Here is an 18,203-nt window from a genome sequence, read left to right as displayed (position 1 = left end):
ATCTTATTATAGAACTAGCAATATTCGATTGTCTAAAGTGAGCGATACCACCTTATGTTCCAAAAGATTATTTCTCTTTTAAATTAATTTTTTTAATAGATAATTAATTTTAAAACATTGGATTCATACATATTCACTACGAGTATTTCCCGATTTACACCAATAATCGATAGATAATTTCCGTGAAATCGGACTAATTATACCTAGAATTAGCATAAGCTGGATACGTAATACCAACTCAAAAATAATAATAATAATAATAATAATAATAATAATAATAATAATAATAATAAAACATTATTCCTCTTTTAACCTATGGGGCAATGATGCAATGATATGACGCATTCTTTTCCATATATTTAAAACTCAATTCTCAATTTTAATAATAATAATAATACGTGAAATCGGACTGATTGATCGTCCGCTGCAAGCACTTTACAATTTATCTTATGGTGGTGAGAAACTTTTATCGAGTCGGGTCGATCACCACCGGTATTAATTAGCTAGATACCTAGTGCCAATTAAAAAAAGATTATTCATCTTTTAGCCCCTCGTGGTACAGTGGGATGGTAAACGATAAGGATAATTCTCATAAAATGATTATTCAAATATCACACTGAGTATTTTCGAACACCCATGAAAGTTCGAACCACTAATAACACTAGATGTCATGCTACTAACTGGTCTATAGGGCCGGATTGATCATCTCCGCGATTAATTGGACCCAAGCTCGAGATATTGGATTAAAAAAAGATATATTCCTCTTTTAAAATTAATCAAAATAGCTCTGATCAAAAGGTTTATTGAGGGAACAGCTTGAGGAATTTTACCCGGGGTAATGGTTAGACCGATAATTGAGCATTTAAGGTTCGAGTCTATGACAAGCGGACCTCGTCATTTGGATGGGCATATTGGAAACTTCTGTAAAAAAAAAAAACTTAAATTTAAGTAAGTTTTTTAAAAAGGAGTATTTGTTTTAAATTTTTTAGGGGCATTTATTTAAATTTTTTACTACTATATTTTATTTAGGAGTGAGCTTGGATAGTATTTGAATAAAATTTTGGAGTTTTGTCAAAATTGTCCATTTTTTCGCTCCCATTCTTCGAATCCTCCGTTCCATGCCAGGCATCCAAAACCGCTGCTAGGGCGGTGGGATCGGAGGGAGGCGGTAGCCGGTCGATGAGGCTCCAGAGCAGGAATGATCGTCGATCGATCGAGCCAGTCTTTGTTCATCGTACTCTTCCATAAAACGATCAAGGATCAAAGGATATCGTGACCAAGAATTAGGTGAATGTTTTTTTCTTTTCTAATTTTATGGTTAGCGCATCAGGAAGTTGCGATATTTTCGTGTATTTGTTTACGTTTGTGAAATTGCAAAATGGTGCACCGAAGATCAAATCATTTCGATCTTCTCTTTTTCCAAACCTAAAATATCCCTGGAAGAATTATCTTGATGGCTCTAAATTTGTAGCAAGAAGAGAGACACATCGTTGCTCCTGTAACTCTTCCACTTTATTATATCTGTTTTCAGTTTTGTCATATGAGCAGTGTGGAATCGTGAAGGTAGTTACTTTTGGCAAAAATACTTCGATGTTCTTAAAAATTTTAAACATAAGACTATATTTATGTTAATTAGCAACTTTCATTTCTATCATACGATTAGTTTAGGGTCATCAAGATATCTTTGCAGAAGCACCTTGATGACTTTGCACTTGTCAACCCATCTTCTACCAAATGACAGCTGAGAGTCCAAGGAGTAGGAGTATCATCATATTTCATGATTTTGATAAGCGCATACTCTTGAAGGTATTTTTTGCAAAGATACCCTGATGACCCAACACAAATCATTCGGGCTAAAAAAAATCATAAGAGTGAAAAAATGTCCATTAAATTGTTTTGGAAAATGACCTTAACGATCCATTTAAATCTGTTTTAGCACTGAAATAATTTTATTTTCTAAATCTCTTTCTCATTAATCGACTCATACTTTTTATTTGTCCAAAATGATTAAGTTCTACTTCCTGTATATATATATATATAAAGTGACTTAATTCTACAAAGACAAAAAGATTAAGGGAGGAGGTGCAGCATCTGAGACAACAAAGTAGGAGGGTATTTTTAAAAAAAAAAAAACAAAAATTCAGGTGCACCCTTTGAGAAATTTTTCTATTCTCTCTCTTCCTTATTTATTATAGACTTGAGGTAATATCTGGTATGTTCCGTTTTTTACCATACCACCTTGAGTTTCTAATCTAGATGTTCATAGTTGACATTGAACACACTGAAGCAGTTTACAAGACTGAAATTTAAGAAAATGGCAATTTCAAACTTCTAGAGTTCTAGGGCTCTCTTTGATAGAGCTGAGGTTTGTCTTTCACATGCTTATTGGATTTGTTATGGTTAATTCACTAATTATAATTGTTCCATGCATAATTAGGAATTTGTAAGTTGTACTAGTAGTTTTACAATCGTAGAGAAATAATTCTGAACAATAGTTTACTTGAGAAAGTAATAACCAAAAAATTTGCCTTTCCTGTAGATATCAACTTCTGATTTCTTATCTTTCACTCTCGTTCATGTTGGAAATGCTGAAAATACTTCTTCAAGCTGGTTACCATAATATTGTCAACAATAATCTTCACATACCTTGTCTTATTACTCACTTTTTTCTTTCCAACATGTTTAACACTTCTAAGATCTTTTTTAAAGTATTTATTGAATGATCCATCAATAAAAAATTCCTTATTTAATTTCAGAAGAAAACAATTACATATTTTATTTCCAGAAATAGTTCCTGAAAGAAGAGGGCCTGTGTGTTGGCATGGTAGTCTTGCTATGCATGGGTTGTTACTAACTTATATGGTAACAAATATGGTAGGACTCAAATCTGAAATAGAACAGGAAAATTTTATTTTCAGTTCTTTGTTCTATCATCAAAAAAAGGAAGAACCATAATTGATGGTTTGCCACTATCTTTGTTATTCTTTTGCCTTTTTTTCTTTTTTGAAAATTCTAAAGATATAAACTGTTATGGTCTGTAGTTAACTTATTATTTTCTTATATATGAAAACAAGTTGGATTGTTGGTTATTTTCTGACATTCTATAAATCATACCACATGTTTTGGAGGGAATCTCATTCACTATGCCAACCTCATGCTAACAAGATTTTTATAGAAGAATCATGAAGATAACTCCATATAGCTTCTAACATCTAACATTGATTTTCAAATTATGTTTTCCTATTTTTTTTTATAAGGAGGATTAATATATGAGAGATGATGAATCTATGAGAACTAGTAGATAAACTGAACACAGTTTTTATTTATAGTAAGACTTGTCAATACTATATTTTATCTTACACCGCACAAAGACCTAAAACATACAAGCCAACACATACCTTGTAACATTTTTCCTGACTTTAGACTTACTGGACCATTTATGAATGCAGTACTAAATTTAGCTAATAGCTCACACAAGTACACTCATTGAAGAACTGGAACAATAGATAAACAACAAAGATTGGGACTCCAAATTTATTGAAATTTTATGACGACCTCTATTTCATTGAAATATTGGAGAAGGATGCAAGATCACATGACGAAGAGTCTTGGTTTGTTCATTTGGAAGCGTCAGAACTGCAGTAGCTTCGGTTGAATCCTTCTTCATCAAGGGATCTTCAAAACATCCATAGGCTTGCTCTTTCTGAATATCTTCTTTCTTGATTTTGTACTTCTTACGTACCTCAAATTCAGTTTTTTCCTTGGCCACAGTAATAGTTTTCAATTCCGCTGGAGCATCCGTCTTAAGATAAAGCCCTCTTTCTGATGAACCACTCTGCAACACCATTAGGGGCTTCTTGGAGTTTGTTTGTCCTAACCGTTTAAGTCTCTCCTCCCTATCTTTTGCTTTGCTTACCTTACTATGGTGGCTCATATGCCCCCCAAAGGCTTGTGGATTTTGGAATTGCAGACTACAAAGTTCACATCTATAATGATATTTTGACCTCAATGGATTTAGCGTTTTGAGTATTGACTTGCTGCAATTGGGATTACTTAAATTATTACCATGACTTACATAACCTATATTTGAATCAAGGCGAGTATTCTGGGGATAGTTGTTGATGTTACATGCTTGGGTCATCAAAGTTGAGTTTTGGATGCTAAAGTTTGGCAAAACCTCTCCTAAACATTGTTTCCCGAGAGAGGCATTGTGGGAAAGACTCGGAAATGGGCAAAGAGGAAATTCCACACTAGATGAATGCTTGGGAACTACCAATTCAGATGCAGAACTAGTATGAACTTTAGCAGGTATGTTTGAAGTGGAAGAGAACATAAAAGATCCAACTAGCTTTGTTTGTGGATTAACAAAGTTTTTGGAATATTGGCTTACCGTATCCATGGGAATAGTTAATCGTTGGTTCTCCATGGGAAGTTGAGTAACATTTTCGCCAGAACTGGAGTAGAAGTTTCTGATGGTTGCCATCTTACTCTCTATTGCAGAACTGAATGTGGCTCCTGGTGTAGATAGCGGAATGAGTCACCGGTGATGGAGAAAGGTAGTTGGACTTTGAGGATCTCTAGGCAATACTTTTGGGGTTTATAAGTCATTTGGACCCTCTTTCTCAGAGGAAAGAGTGATAAGGCGATAATGAATTAAGGAAACTATTAAGGATTAATGGAAAGTAATTCAATGAATAGCTTTCTTTTCAAGCTGGTATAGTGGACAAAAATAGAAGGAAACAAAGTAGCGTCGACTGTTACTGAATTAAAAAAGGAGGGCAATATATGTTTTGCAACGTGTTTCTATGCTATTTGCGAGCTCTTTGGGTTTTGTTCTTATCGAGGAACTCCCTTCCATTCTATTTATGGTATTTAAACTTTTACAATTTGACCTATTCTCATGAAAAATTCAAATTGATAAATATGGAGTGCATTTGTTGTGTATATGTTGCAAGTATTCAAGAGCTTGGACGGTTTCCTACCGTATTTACTCCTTGACATACATCACAAAGTAACGGGAAAACTATGCAAGTGAAACCATTATTCAATTGAGTATTAGAAAAGGTTCCAAATATTTCTTTGGAAATAACATTTCCTTTACTTGAGAGAATTACCGAAGACTAAGTGATCAAAACAGTTTTATAAATTTTCAATTTTGTTAACATTACATCTTTCTTTTGATGGTGTATAAATATTGAAAAACTGGATGGGATAAAAGAGGTAAAAGAGGATAAAAGAGGTAAAAGGCTAAAAGAATTATAAAAAATAGGTTTTGTATGTGATTTTCTTTAATGTATTATAGAAAATATTTATTTTCAATTGTGTTTTTCTTTGTTGTTATTATTAGTACTTTTGTTAAATAATTGTGATTGGCTTTATTTCCCATGATGATTTTTGTACTCCCAAGTACTTATGAATTTCATAATTTGCTTTGCAAACTTTTGAAAAAACATTTGTTTGTGGCATGTAGTGGGTCAATGCATTCCGTTAACATAAAATAGGGATTGTGGTGTTGTTGAATGTCAGGTTAATTGGAAAATTTCATAAGACCACAATACAATCAATATTTATTGAAGTGTTTTGGATTGTTTGGTAGCAACATGTATAGAATGTCAATATAATAGAGGTGAAATTGTTAAGATGAAAGTATGGAACTATTATATGTTTAGATGGTAAAACGAGAGAAAATAGATTGAGATAGTATGGATATCTTTAGAGGTGATTTTTATATATTCTATAATTTAGAATAATGGAATTTATTAGAGTGGACAGTACAAGTTGTAGTTGGAGACCAAATAAAATATTTGTTAAAAGACAAGTTAATTGATTTGAATATTACTAGTATATGCTTGTATAGAGCTTAATTGAGGATAAGATTCATGTAGTTGACCCCAGATAGTTGAGAAAAAACATGATTTTTGATGATAATATTCACACACACACACACACAAACTACCCCAGATAGTTGAGAAAAGACATGATTTTTGATGATAATATTCACACACACACACACAAATGCTGCTCACCTTGCAGTGGGCAACATTTTGTTTTTTTAAGCTTAGGGTTTAGCCATTTAGAGTTTTGGCTTTAGGGTTTATAGTAAATTTTCAAACAAAAAAATTACATTAGGTGCTCTCAAGTGTGCGGCGTAACATTGCGCGCTCTCTCTCTATATATATATTAATTCATTTAAATAATTGTCTAGAATTATTTTAGCTTAAAAACCTTTTCCGTGGCGTTATCAATTGACTAGAAATATACTACATAAGTTTTTATTTGTTGATTTTGGGATTTATTCAGTTTAACACAGACGAAATTGTTCGCTTTCATGTATACTCTAATTCTTTTTCATGTAATCCATTCTTATGTATATTAATTTGGTCCAAACCCAACCAATAGGTATTGTTTTTATTAGCTAATTTACAATTTTAAGCAATATGCTTCTCTAATATTTTTAGCCACATGGCTAGAATTAAAGCATTCATTCTATAGTTGCTTTGACATTAATCATTAGTAAGCTGATGTTTGTTATTAAAGTTAGAATTAAGAGAAAAATTGGAACACATGAACTATTTTAGAAAGCATGACTTAACTGTCTAAATTCAGTGAGTTATGATGATAAGAAGTGTACTAATTTGGTTACCCAAATATCTGTTAGTTATACTTTATCTACTATTGTTAACACAACTACACTTGTTGACACTTCAGATTCATAAGTGTCTTTTTTGTATGAAATACCTAGTTGTGTTCAAAGCGTAAACTAGATATATATGTCAAACTCTATAAAATTTAGTCCATATCTACTAATATATGGTGATAGTAAAGTCATTTGGATGATGCTTGATGGTAAAGTCATTTGGATGATGCTTGAACATAAATGTATTAGGAATATAAGATGCCTTTTTGTTTCTCTCATGGACCTTTCCAAATGCTTTATCGTACTTATGTGTACTTAGATATGGTATTGGAAGTAGTTATCCATCTATAAGTTTGACATGAATGTTTCTTAAAAATTTGTGCAAGTGATCAATAGTTATTATAATCTAAGCTAGAAACAATTTGAAAGTTGAATTAAAATTTGAAATTTTGAATAAGTTTGATATACGCAAATGTTTAATTATGTCAGCTTGACTTATTAGGAAAGTAATTAATTAGTTTTTCTATTTTATTTTTGTTTCTTGTTGTGAAAGAACTCCCTATATATTTGAACCCATAGCTTAATTAATGTTCTGAAAATTGAGCCGGAAATCGAACTTGTAAAGCTACTGGGTTGATGGTCTAACCCCAAAAAAATAGTTCTAAATAATTATTTATATTTTTATACGTGACAAATATAGTATATGAGTTAATAGTCATATTAAAAATAATATTTTGATCAATCAAATAATCAACTCAAAAAATAAATCCATAAATATAAATTATATTTTGTATATCAAAATACTTTATATAAATATAATAAGTTTATTAAAAAATTAATTTTAAATTACTTGAGACATACAAAACTTGTATATAATTAAAACCTATTCTAGCTTGTATCAGCTAATATATAGTAAAATGCATATAAATTCAACCTAAACATTTTATAGCACACAAACTATACTTATATATTACCAAAGCTTATGTACTATATATATAGAGGTGACAAATGTGTCTGTCTGTATATATTTTGGTTTGGTATAGTTCGGGTTGTGTTATGTGGACCTAACTTGGGAATTGGTTTGGGTTGGGCGACAATGGTTTAGGCCAGACATGACTTGCAATATGGTTCAATATTGAAGGTGTATGAAGTGGCCCAAGTACCCTTGATTTTAAAAGACAGATAGTTTTAGGATATTTTGATTAAATTGTCTAAAATTACCAAGTTGATCCAAACAAATTTCAAAAATTTCCTAATGAATTTTCTATTAATACCAAATTTTAAATTAAGATTTTTTTTCTTCCTTTCTCTGTTTTTCCCTATTATTATAATGTTTCTATTTCCTGAATTTTTGAATATTTTTCTGTTTTTATTTTTTTTAGATTTTATTTTTTTTTTCTTCTATTTTTATTATTTTAAATTGTGTTATTGTTTAAAATTATTTTTTTGGCCCATGTGCTTATGCCATGTTAGGCTATGTAATGCAAACAATAAAATGCCATATAAAAATTGAAATACTTGGCCGCTAGATTACTATATTAAGACTTTTATATTAACAATTTTCATTTTCACTGTTTTTATACCAATTGATTTATTTATAAATCAAATTAGACCGGATTGATTATGAATTTCTGGTCTCAAAAACACTACCTATAACTCCAAACAAAAAAAGGAAGTGGTGTGGTGGAGCAATTGCCTAGGATAAAATGGCTTTTGCTATGTCTCTGATAGGCTCCTTTATCAATTTTTTTTGCAGTGAACATTTTTTTTATTAGCATTGTTGCTACGAGTTTTTTCTTTCTATTGTTTCTCGTTAATCTGGAAAATGAGATACTTGTTATGCCATAATATTTCAATGTGTGATTATTTTTGCTTCCTAACCATGACTAAATTTTGAACTTATGGTTTATTGTAGTTCCAGATTCAAGAAACATTATAATTTTTTTTTATCTCTACACAACTTTATTGATTTTATGCTAATTCTTTATTATGATCCTAATAGAAACTAAACATCCCTAGAGAATGTACCTATTTCCAAAATTACCTAACAATACCTGGTTTTATTGAATGTACCCATTTCCCAAATTACTAAACTGTAATGAACCGTGACCATTAGAGAAAAGCGAGTGGAATACCCTGTCACACTGAGATCCTATTCGTGATAAAACACCTCAATGGGTGACATTAGGTTTGATTCGCAAAATGAAATTGACTAATAATGGATTGGGTGCTCTTGGATAATAGAGTAAAGTAAAAAAGAAACAGAAACATATGTTCATAATTTGTTCAAAAAGAAATGGGACAAAAATATATCTTCATACTTTGTTCAAAGCATGGAATGGATGATTCAGTGTCATTCCTATGTTTGGTTTACCAAAATTGTAAGTCAGACAAACTAAGGTGAATTAAGAAGAAATAATTAATCTATGAATTTGGATTCCAGGTCTATTATTTAAACTTAAATATAAGAATAGTTATTCTATCAAAACATATGCTATTCTTGCAAAGCAAACATACAGGTACAACTGAGGGCCACACTAATCATGAGGTGTATTGACATTATCAGGAGGATTGGAACAAGGTATTCTAGGTGAGTTTCAAAACATCCACAATCATGCTAGATTGAAAGGTAGTGTTTTTTAGTCGTGGCTGTAAATTTGTTGTTTCTCAACCCTTTAACAGTTAAACTTTAAGACAAGAAGCAGTGTTGAATCTCAACCCTTAAACAGTAAAACTTCCGGACAAGAAGCACTGTTGAATCTCAATTGATTGGTCTCATCCCACCTTATATCTATTCCATATCATCGGTCTTGTGTAAGGTCGTTTCTTCAGTGATACCAAGAACATATAGATCTTTTCTCATTGTAATAGGTGAATTTGTCTTTAATTGTTGTACACCTCCTTATAACATAGTACATTTATCCAACTATGAAATCTAAGGACCAACTTTTGGTATGGCCATATCTTAATCGTAGCTGCAGCTTCTCCTAATTGATTGGGCATGCTACGTCTATTACTCTTCTCAACATTCTCATTCCTCTTACACTACATTTTTGTATAAGTTTTTTTAACTACCAAAAACTCTTAATCATGTATTATGTTTGGTGGTGCAGTGGTCACATATAAGTTCTTCAATTACAGAGCAAGAGAAAACTTAAGGAATACTACTTCATTTTAAGAATCCAACTTTATGCTATCAACAATTTCTTCATTGTTCCTTTTATCTTGATGAATAATTGATCCAAATACTTTGGTATAAAGCACTATTCATTTTATTAGCGGTGAAAATTACATTGTATTATAGTATTTCTTTGCTGAATTTTCATCATAGAGTAACTAAGTTTTTGTGTTTGAGTCTTGTGTTCTCATTTTGGTACCATGACAACTTAACAATCAGTGTGCACAACACTCTACTAAAGGATTTGTTCTTCTTATGGCGGTGTTTAATTCTCTGTGCTTGGGGCTCAAACAAACTATTTGATGTTGATCCTGTCCGAGCGCTGAGTCGACGGACGCTGGGGACGTGGCACGCTCTGCTGTCTCTGGCCGGCGATGAATATCTCCGATGGACCTGCAAAGAAGCCGAGTCGGGAGGGGTTTCCCGACGACGACCCTCCGACGCTCAAGTCAGGCAACGAGAAATGAGAGAGGCAGCGTAACTGTGGCTACAGTGAGGATTGCGCATACCTTCGTCGACGTCTGGGGGTCCTTATATAGGACCCCGGGGAGGCGCAGGCACGCTTCTCGATGCGTGCACGCTTCCCCAAACATACCTTAACGAACCCATGTCAGAAAAGTACTCCTGACGCCATTCCGCAATCGTCCGAGCATATCCCGAATGTGACGGTGGAAGCTTCCACCGTATGATCCTGTGTACGGTTCGGCCGCCAACCCTGCTGCCTGTCGACGGCAGATGTCTTGAGGATGACGTTATCCCCTGTCTCCTTTGTCCTCTTGCGCCTCCTGTCTGTTCCAGGGCCGAGCAGTTCGGCCGCTCGGCAGGCATATCACTTCTGCCCCGGTTGTAGGTATCGGTCCGACTGGGAGGACTCCCGGTCGTATGCTCGGATGAGATTGCTCCTGCCTGTCTTTGTTGCCTTGTGCCCCGGCTGAACGGACAATCCGCTCGGCCATGAAACCTTTTTACCTTGAGCATCGGAAACCCGACCCCTTGTCGGGTTGTCTTTCATTCGGCTCGGGGGATTCCCAGCCGGTCGGCCATCTCAGTCCGGTCGGTCGGGTCTCAGGGTAGAATCTCTTGACCTTTGACCTCCACGTGTCGTTGACCTTCCGCCAACGAGGGTCCCCCGTCCTTACCACCGGATCAGATGTGAAGCTATTTCCTAACCACACATCTATATATTCCCAAACACATTCATCTAATTTTCAATTCTATAACAATTTGTTTCATGCTCCCTTCATATGGTATGTGCTACAGAGAACATTAGTGTTTTGATCTCATCATATAGATAATCTATATCAGAGTTCGTAGTTGATTATTAAGTTTTAACTTGCATATGAGTAATCAGATTTGATGTGGGACAACCAATTCATAATTCCACTATCGTCCTAGTCTTGAAGGGAAAGAACTGGATGGTGTTCAATCTCGTATTTCTGCACATATCTTGCTCTGGTGCTTTGATTGTTTCTCTTAGCAGTTTCCTACGATTTAAATGAATATTGTGTTTACTATGATTAGTTTCCTAGAAGTGGTGTCTTATCAATTGAATAAACTTGCATGTTTCATTGTTACAAACAGCCAAGGTGAGAGAAGCATTTGACTAGTGTTTTATACGATTGATTATTATATCATTCTAAAATCAAGCAGTTTGAGATTCTTTCATGCCGGTTTTGCAAATCTTACATCCTTCAGACCAAAACTCTTTAAATTTATTCCCAAGTTTGAAATTGCTCATCTTTTTTTTTTAAAAAAAAAATCCTGTTTCAGTTTCAGGATGGTAGAGGAAGAAGAGTCTGATTACAGCAATAGGGGGTTGGGATGACTGAAGATGGAAAATTTATAGAAAGAGAGAAATATGACTTGGAGGTATTTGCAATATGCTTTTGTTTTGAATATTTTCAAAAAAAAAAACAAGGTTTTAATAATTATTATAATGCTGACAATTTTATATTATTCTATTCAGTGTGAGTTGATTTTTTTATATAAATTGAAATTTGACTTTTTAATTATATTATACAATGTTTCAGAATCTTATGCCTATGGATTGACACAAGGATTCTTGTAAATCTCTACTTTATGAATATTTATTAGGGGAAATTTCATTATACTTTCCCAGGTTTAACCTTTTTGAGCGACCCTAAGAATTTTAAGATTGTCAAAATTTGCCTAGTATCTAAAACTCTTTATTATTTTTTATCCTTAAATTTTTGTATTGCTACTTTAAACAGAGGACATTGTGACTGAATATTTAAATTATAAGTTACCATTTAATGATCATTAAATTTATATAATATTATAGAACTGTTTTAAAAATTTTAGTTTTCAGAAATAGTTCCATTTCTTTGCTACTATGTACAATTTGATTAAATTGATATTCATTATATTATAATTAATTAAATGAAATAAGTGAAATTTTATTTTTTTTGTATCAATTTTGTTTTATATTAATGCTATATATATAAGGACTATATATCTAAAATCTAGATAATATAGAAATAATATGAAAATAAAAATATGCATATATATGTAAATACATTATGTTATACATTATAGTTAGGAGTTTTGTATATTAATATTCTTTTTATTTAGATGTATACATGGTTTAAAATCTCGATCCATGCCGAAGTTTCGGTCCAGGAACGATACGGTTTCAGTATCGTACCATGCCGATACGGTTTCGGTATTTTTTAAATTTATATATAGTAATTATTAGATAAATATATTTATTGTGTATAATTTAAAAATAAATTGTATATTAATTTTATATAAATTCTCAATTATTGGACAACATACTAAGGTTAGAAAAAAATAATTTTATATAGTCTTTTTATTGAAAAATAATTATTTATTCATTTAATTAATTATTAATTTAAATAATATATATTAAACAATAAAAAAATATTAATTAAACAGTAAAATAGTAAAAAATAAAAAATAATAAAAAAATTATCATAATATAAATCTAATTTATTAAAAAAATTAGAATTTTTTAAATTTTTTAAATGAAATTTAAAATAATAAAAAAATATTAGAATATAAATCTGAATTATTATAATTTTATAGTATTTTTAAATGAAATTTAAAACATTTAAAAATAAATTTTCAGAATATTAATTAATAAAATTAATTTAAAAAAATTTAAATATATATTTTTTATATATTTGATTGGAATAATTTAATTAGGATTTATAAAAGCATGTTTGAAATATCACACTGGAATTGTATAAATTAATTAAATCTGTGTTAAAAACATCGTCGCGAATCGATGTGGGGGATCGCAAGGGTGTTCGGCGACATCGACACGGAACGACATTTCACTCCATGGATGTATAGCTTGTTAGATAATATTTAATAAAATATGTATACTTCAAATTTGTATTAAATTTGAATATGGTTAGTATAAACTTGAAATAAATAGCTAGCTGAGATTAGCCAATAGATGAAATCTGGTGGTTTCTTTGATTTCCGTATCTATTCTCTTATGTGATATGTGAGCGTAGTCGAATTGGTACTCAGGTCAGGTGGCAGAGTTGCTTCATTGAGCAAGGATCGATTTTGCAGGGTTCATTCCTATGAGGATGAAATGTCCTCCCACCTAGGAGGCTGCTAATTTACCTTCATCTCACTATGGGGCCGACAATAAGGGACGCTTGGGGACTGGGGTGAGCGAAATCACCTTTTTGCTTCATTGTTTAGATGTCAGAGCATCACATTTGTTTTTTTTCCTTTTGATTTTTTATATGATTGAGAGTCTCTCTCCTCATTTTCTCAAAATGTTGAATTACCCATCCATCTATTATGTTGTTGTAATTTGCAATTATAAATAAAAAAAACATATGAAAGGATTAAACCTCTTTGGATAGAATAGATGATAAAAAAAAACAAATCATAAAATGGAGCTACAGCTTCTCATATATACAAAATATATATATATATATATATAATAATTAATAATTATATATACATATATGCCAAAAATACGGGCAGTAATGCAATTTATTTTATTCTATTTTGTAGCATTTCAAAAGATTTTTCTTTGCTTTGGTTGGCCTTTAGTTCAGTCTTAATAGATTGCTCTGGTGGGCATTAATTGTAATCAGTGACCAGCAGATAAAACGTGAAGCCTCCACTAAATAAATCCAAATCTCCTTTGAAAAAGATTCCTATAACTCTCCATTCAGATCCTTCGCTGAAGTCAATACTTGTATTATTATTTTTTTTCGAACACACGTTGCCATAATTAAGCAACCAAACAACATGAATGCCACTTCCTCTCCTACTAATTCCTTCTCAGTCAATACTGGAGCATTGAAAATGCAAGGACAAACCCCTTTTGCAACCAAAATGGCTCATGGGGTTGCAACAAGGCTTCTTCTTCCTCTTTTTCTCCTCATTTCTCTTGGTGGATTTCTTCTTCCTCATCTCTTCATCATGGAATCAATGACATCATCGCCGTCCCCCCAAAATGATGAGAAATCAAGTGCTTTGCAGCTAGATCGGAATTCCTTTCCTAAAGGTTTCATATTCGGGACTGCTAGTTCAGCATATCAGGCATCTTTTCCAGCATATCTCGAGCTTTTCTTAAATAAGTCAATAAGAAAGTTGTTTGTAAAATTCTTACTGCCAATGTTTGTCTTGGTTGATTTAATGATAACAGTATGAAGGTGCAGCAACTGAAGGTGGCAGAGGGCCAAGCATTTGGGATACCCTCAGTCATAGGCACCCAGGTTTGTTTTTTTCTTCTTTTAGTTTATTTTACTTGTGTGTGTGTGCCCATTTTCTTTACATTTTATCTTTTAAATTGACATGAAGAAACTTTGTTCTTACGCAGAGTTAATAGCTGATGGAAGCAATGGGGATGTAGCAGTTGACTCTTACCATCTCTACAAGGTAGATTAGTTCTTTCCATCTAAAAAAAAGATTTGCCCCAAATTTTTTTATTCAAATTTCTGATTAATAATTAGATCAAATCACAGGAAGATGTGAACATCATTAAGAGAATGGGCATGGATGCATACAGATTTTCCATCTCTTGGTCCAGGATTTTACCAAGTAATTATTAAACAAACTTATTATTATTATTTTTAAAATTTTCTCATATTTATATATATATATATATATATATATATATATATATATATATATATATATATATATATATACGAGTAATGCTTTGTAAGTTCACTTAGCTGGAAGCTTAAGTGGAGGAATAAACACGGAAGGAGTGGATTATTACAATAACCTCATCAATGAGCTAATAGCCAATGGTCGGATAAAATTCCATCTTTCCATGATCTATTTTTCCCGTCTTTTGTTTTCTCAATTAAAAAAAAACAAATCCTAATATTTGCAGGTTTGCAGCCATTTGTGACACTCTTCCATTGGGACTCTCCTCAAGCATTGGAAGACAAATATGGGGGTTTCTTAAGCCAATTAATTGTGTGAGTACATAGTTTCTGCACTTGAAGTTTCAAGAATCCGAACATGAAAAATTAACTTGTTTTTCTATTTCCATTTTACATAATGTTTCAGTGAGGACTTCAGGAATTTTGCAGAGGTTTGCTTTAGGGAGTTCGGCGACAGGGTGAAGTACTGGATGACCTTCAATGAGCCATGGACTTTCGCTTTGATGGTGTACCCTGATGGAGACAAATTAGGCCAGTGTTTTCCTTGGGCATCAGGGGAGTGCCATGTTGCAGATTTGGGTAGGGATCCCTACACAATTGCTCATTATCAGCTTCTGGCTCATACAGCTGCCGTGGTTTTATTCAGAGAAAAATTCCAGGTGCTGCTCCCATTGTGCCTACTTGGGTTTTTTGTGATTCTGGTCGGATTAGGATTTCATTTGTAATCCTAACAAAAAGTGATATACAAGCAACTCTAGGGATTCACTCCCATATAGTAGGCATTATTCAAACAAAAAGTGATATACAAGTTTCACATCCCTAGCTAACATTTAGGATCTGAACAATAGCACTATCCTAACGGGGTCCATATGTATGATTATAACTTGCGTCAGCTTCCTTTTCTCAAAGTCTTATTTGTTAGTTAACCTAACTTTTCAAATATCTTTAGTTCAGGCTATGCAGAAAGGCGAGATAGGGATAGCCATAAACTCCCACTGGTTTCTACCCTACAATGGAACAGAATCTGACCATGAAGCTGCTTCCAAGTCTCTTGACTTCATGCTTGGATGGTAGGCACGACATCGACACCATCATATATAAAGCTGATGATTATCAAGCAAAAGGAAAAGAAAATCAAATTAAATCCATAATTAATTAGCCATTACTCTGCCTATGGTTTGTCTATCTTTATATATACAGGCTTTTGGATCCCTTAACTCAAGGGGATTACCCTGCAAGCATGAGGACTAATGTAAAAGACAGGTTGCCAAAGTTCACTGAGAGAGAGTCCCAGATGCTTAAAGGATCATTCGATTTTGTTGGAATCAATTACTACACCAGCCTCTATGCCTACAGCAATCACCCTTCCACTGATGCGAACCCTAATTTTTACAGTGATCAACATGCTATTCAAACAGGTATATATAATTAGGGAAATATTCATTTATCCCCTATGATTTACTTGCTTTTGAAATGCCTTCCCCATATTTTTAAAATTGTTGAAATGATCCCCCGAGATAATGGAGCGATGATAGACTTAATTTTCTATTTCCAAATCCAATGAAAGGAGATGCATGTTGTCATTTCGCTCACAATGTTGGCGGTTGGTGGCTAAAGGACAAGATTTTTAATACTTCAAAAAAAAAAAAAAAATTTGTGGGAGCAACATGATTTTCGCATATAAGAATGTACATTTTGATAATTTGAGTGATTTTTTGTTGTTTTTGTTTTTTTACCTGGTAAAGTTTTGAAACAGGGAAAAGAGATGGAGTTCTCATTGGACCGAAGGTGAGAACATTTTTATTTTAAATAATGTGGAGTTTCCTTTTCTTTTGTCCTACTAAATCTGGACCGGTAGTCAAACATATTCAGCCAAGAATCGGTGATTTAAGCCTGTCTGGCTCAATAAGGGAGAGCACTAGGTTGAATCAGATTTTCAACTGGCTCAATAGGAATTCTTGACCAGCTCAACAGGGTTTTTTCTTCATTTAATTGAACTGTTTTTTTTTTTCATTTTTAGGCTGCTTCAGATTGGTTGTTCATCTATCCACCAGGATTGAAACAGCTCTTACTCCATATAAAGACCAAATACAACAATCCAGTGGTGTATATTACTGAGAATGGTGAGTTGATTTCCTCAACCTTAGTGCATTATTATTCTAGGAAAAAAAACAATAATACTTCAGGTAAATCAGGGATTTGTTTAAACCGGAGTTTATCCTCCTTTTTCAAAATGCCTTTGGAGTTCTACAATCATGAAACTAACCATCAGGATTTTCAAACTTTTGTTTCACTTTTTGATCATTAACACTATCAACAAAAAAAGGATGTGGCACATATATGGATATTGTTTTCTTAAGACAAATTAAGAGGCGAAATGAATGAGTTTGAATTAGAGGAACTTCGCAGATCATAAAACTGTGAGAGTGCAGATTTCCCAACTAGAACCTGATAGTACCTCTGTTTCAAATACTTCTTTTATTGATTGTTAGTAAATTGATCAGGAGTTGATGAATTTAACAATGAAACCCTATCATTGGAAGACGCATTGAAGGATGATACAAGAACAAGCTACTTTGAACAACATCTCTTTTATCTTAATCAAGCAATCAGGTTTTTCATTTTTTTTCCCCCCTGAAAAATTTGTATAAAATGTCATGAGCAATTCATATATTATGATATTTTGCACAACTACAGGGAGGGTGTGGATGTGAGAGGATACTTTGCATGGTCTCTTTTGGATAACTTCGAATGGAGGTCAGGGTATACACTCAGGTTTGGCATAAATTTTGTGGACTACAAAAATGGATTGAAGAGGTACCCAAAGAAATCTGTCATTTGGTTCACCAAATTTTTGAAGAGATAAATTCAAAATCTTTGATTCTATTCTTTTTTCTTTATGAGAACAAATTAGGGAAATTACTATTGCTCATTAAGGAATTGAACATGGTGCAATGTTGCTATTTTGAGGTTGATTTTGGAAGACCAAATAATTATGTTGTGTGAGTTCAAGTCTATTTGGATTAATATTTGAGTAAATTAAGGTGTGAGATCTTTGATAAATTATCACTGTAAGTTTTAAAAGTATTTTAACAATATATATTTTTTTAAAAAACTGAACTTTAATAAAGAAAGCATGTATATTTTGGGGTGAAAAGGCATTCGTTTGAAATTCAATCATATAAAAGGAAGTGGTTGATTGGAGTGTTGGACACAAACTTAAATTCAATAATTTATCCCCTTTTTTTCTCCTTTATCA

General features: G+C 32.7%; 1 protein-coding gene across 8 annotated transcripts; it reads left to right on the top strand.

Moving 5' to 3' along the window:
- Positions 1-1,082: 1,082 nt before the first annotated feature.
- On the top strand, positions 1,083-17,987 carry LOC122038298 (beta-glucosidase 13-like). Of its 8 annotated transcripts, none has more exons than XM_042597973.1 (15): positions 1,083-1,287; positions 11,586-11,684; positions 13,335-14,369; positions 14,476-14,545; positions 14,650-14,708; positions 14,795-14,870; positions 15,008-15,085; positions 15,172-15,259; positions 15,351-15,603; positions 15,899-16,014; positions 16,145-16,362; positions 16,701-16,732; positions 16,965-17,067; positions 17,449-17,557; positions 17,642-17,987. In XM_042597973.1, exons 3-15 carry the CDS (start codon positions 14,076-14,078, stop codon positions 17,808-17,810), a joined length of 1,665 nt encoding a protein of 554 aa, XP_042453907.1. In that variant the 5' UTR covers positions 1,083-1,287; positions 11,586-11,684; positions 13,335-14,075; the 3' UTR covers positions 17,811-17,987. The 8 variants fall into 8 exon arrangements, with proteins under 8 accessions (XP_042453907.1, XP_042453902.1, XP_042453910.1 ...); XM_042597968.1 differs by having other exon boundaries at positions 14,999-15,085; XM_042597970.1 differs by lacking the exon at positions 1,083-1,287 and adding an exon at positions 8,718-9,227 and having other exon boundaries at positions 14,999-15,085.
- Positions 17,988-18,203: the final 216 nt, after the last annotated feature.

The sequence above is a fragment of the Zingiber officinale genome, chromosome 1A (genome assembly GCF_018446385.1).
Source record: "Zingiber officinale cultivar Zhangliang chromosome 1A, Zo_v1.1, whole genome shotgun sequence".
NCBI classification, from domain to species: Eukaryota; Viridiplantae; Streptophyta; class Magnoliopsida; order Zingiberales; family Zingiberaceae; genus Zingiber; species Zingiber officinale.
The sequence above is the reverse complement of the archived record's forward strand: the minus strand, read 5'-3'. Positions and strand labels throughout refer to the sequence as shown.

What these genes read in the sequence shown, in the direction of transcription:
- LOC122038298 (XM_042597968.1), top strand. Translation starts at nt 14,076, where the DNA reads ATGAATGCCACTTCCTCTCCTACTAATTCCTTCTCAGTCAATACTGGA. An exon ending in TTCTTAAGCCAATTAATTGT is followed by an intron (nt 15,260 to 15,350) that starts GTGAGTACATAG and finishes ATAATGTTTCAG; the next exon opens with TGAGGACTTCAGGAATTTTG. An exon ending in GAGTTCTCATTGGACCGAAG is followed by an intron (nt 16,733 to 16,964) that starts GTGAGAACATTT and finishes TTTCATTTTTAG; the next exon opens with GCTGCTTCAGATTGGTTGTT.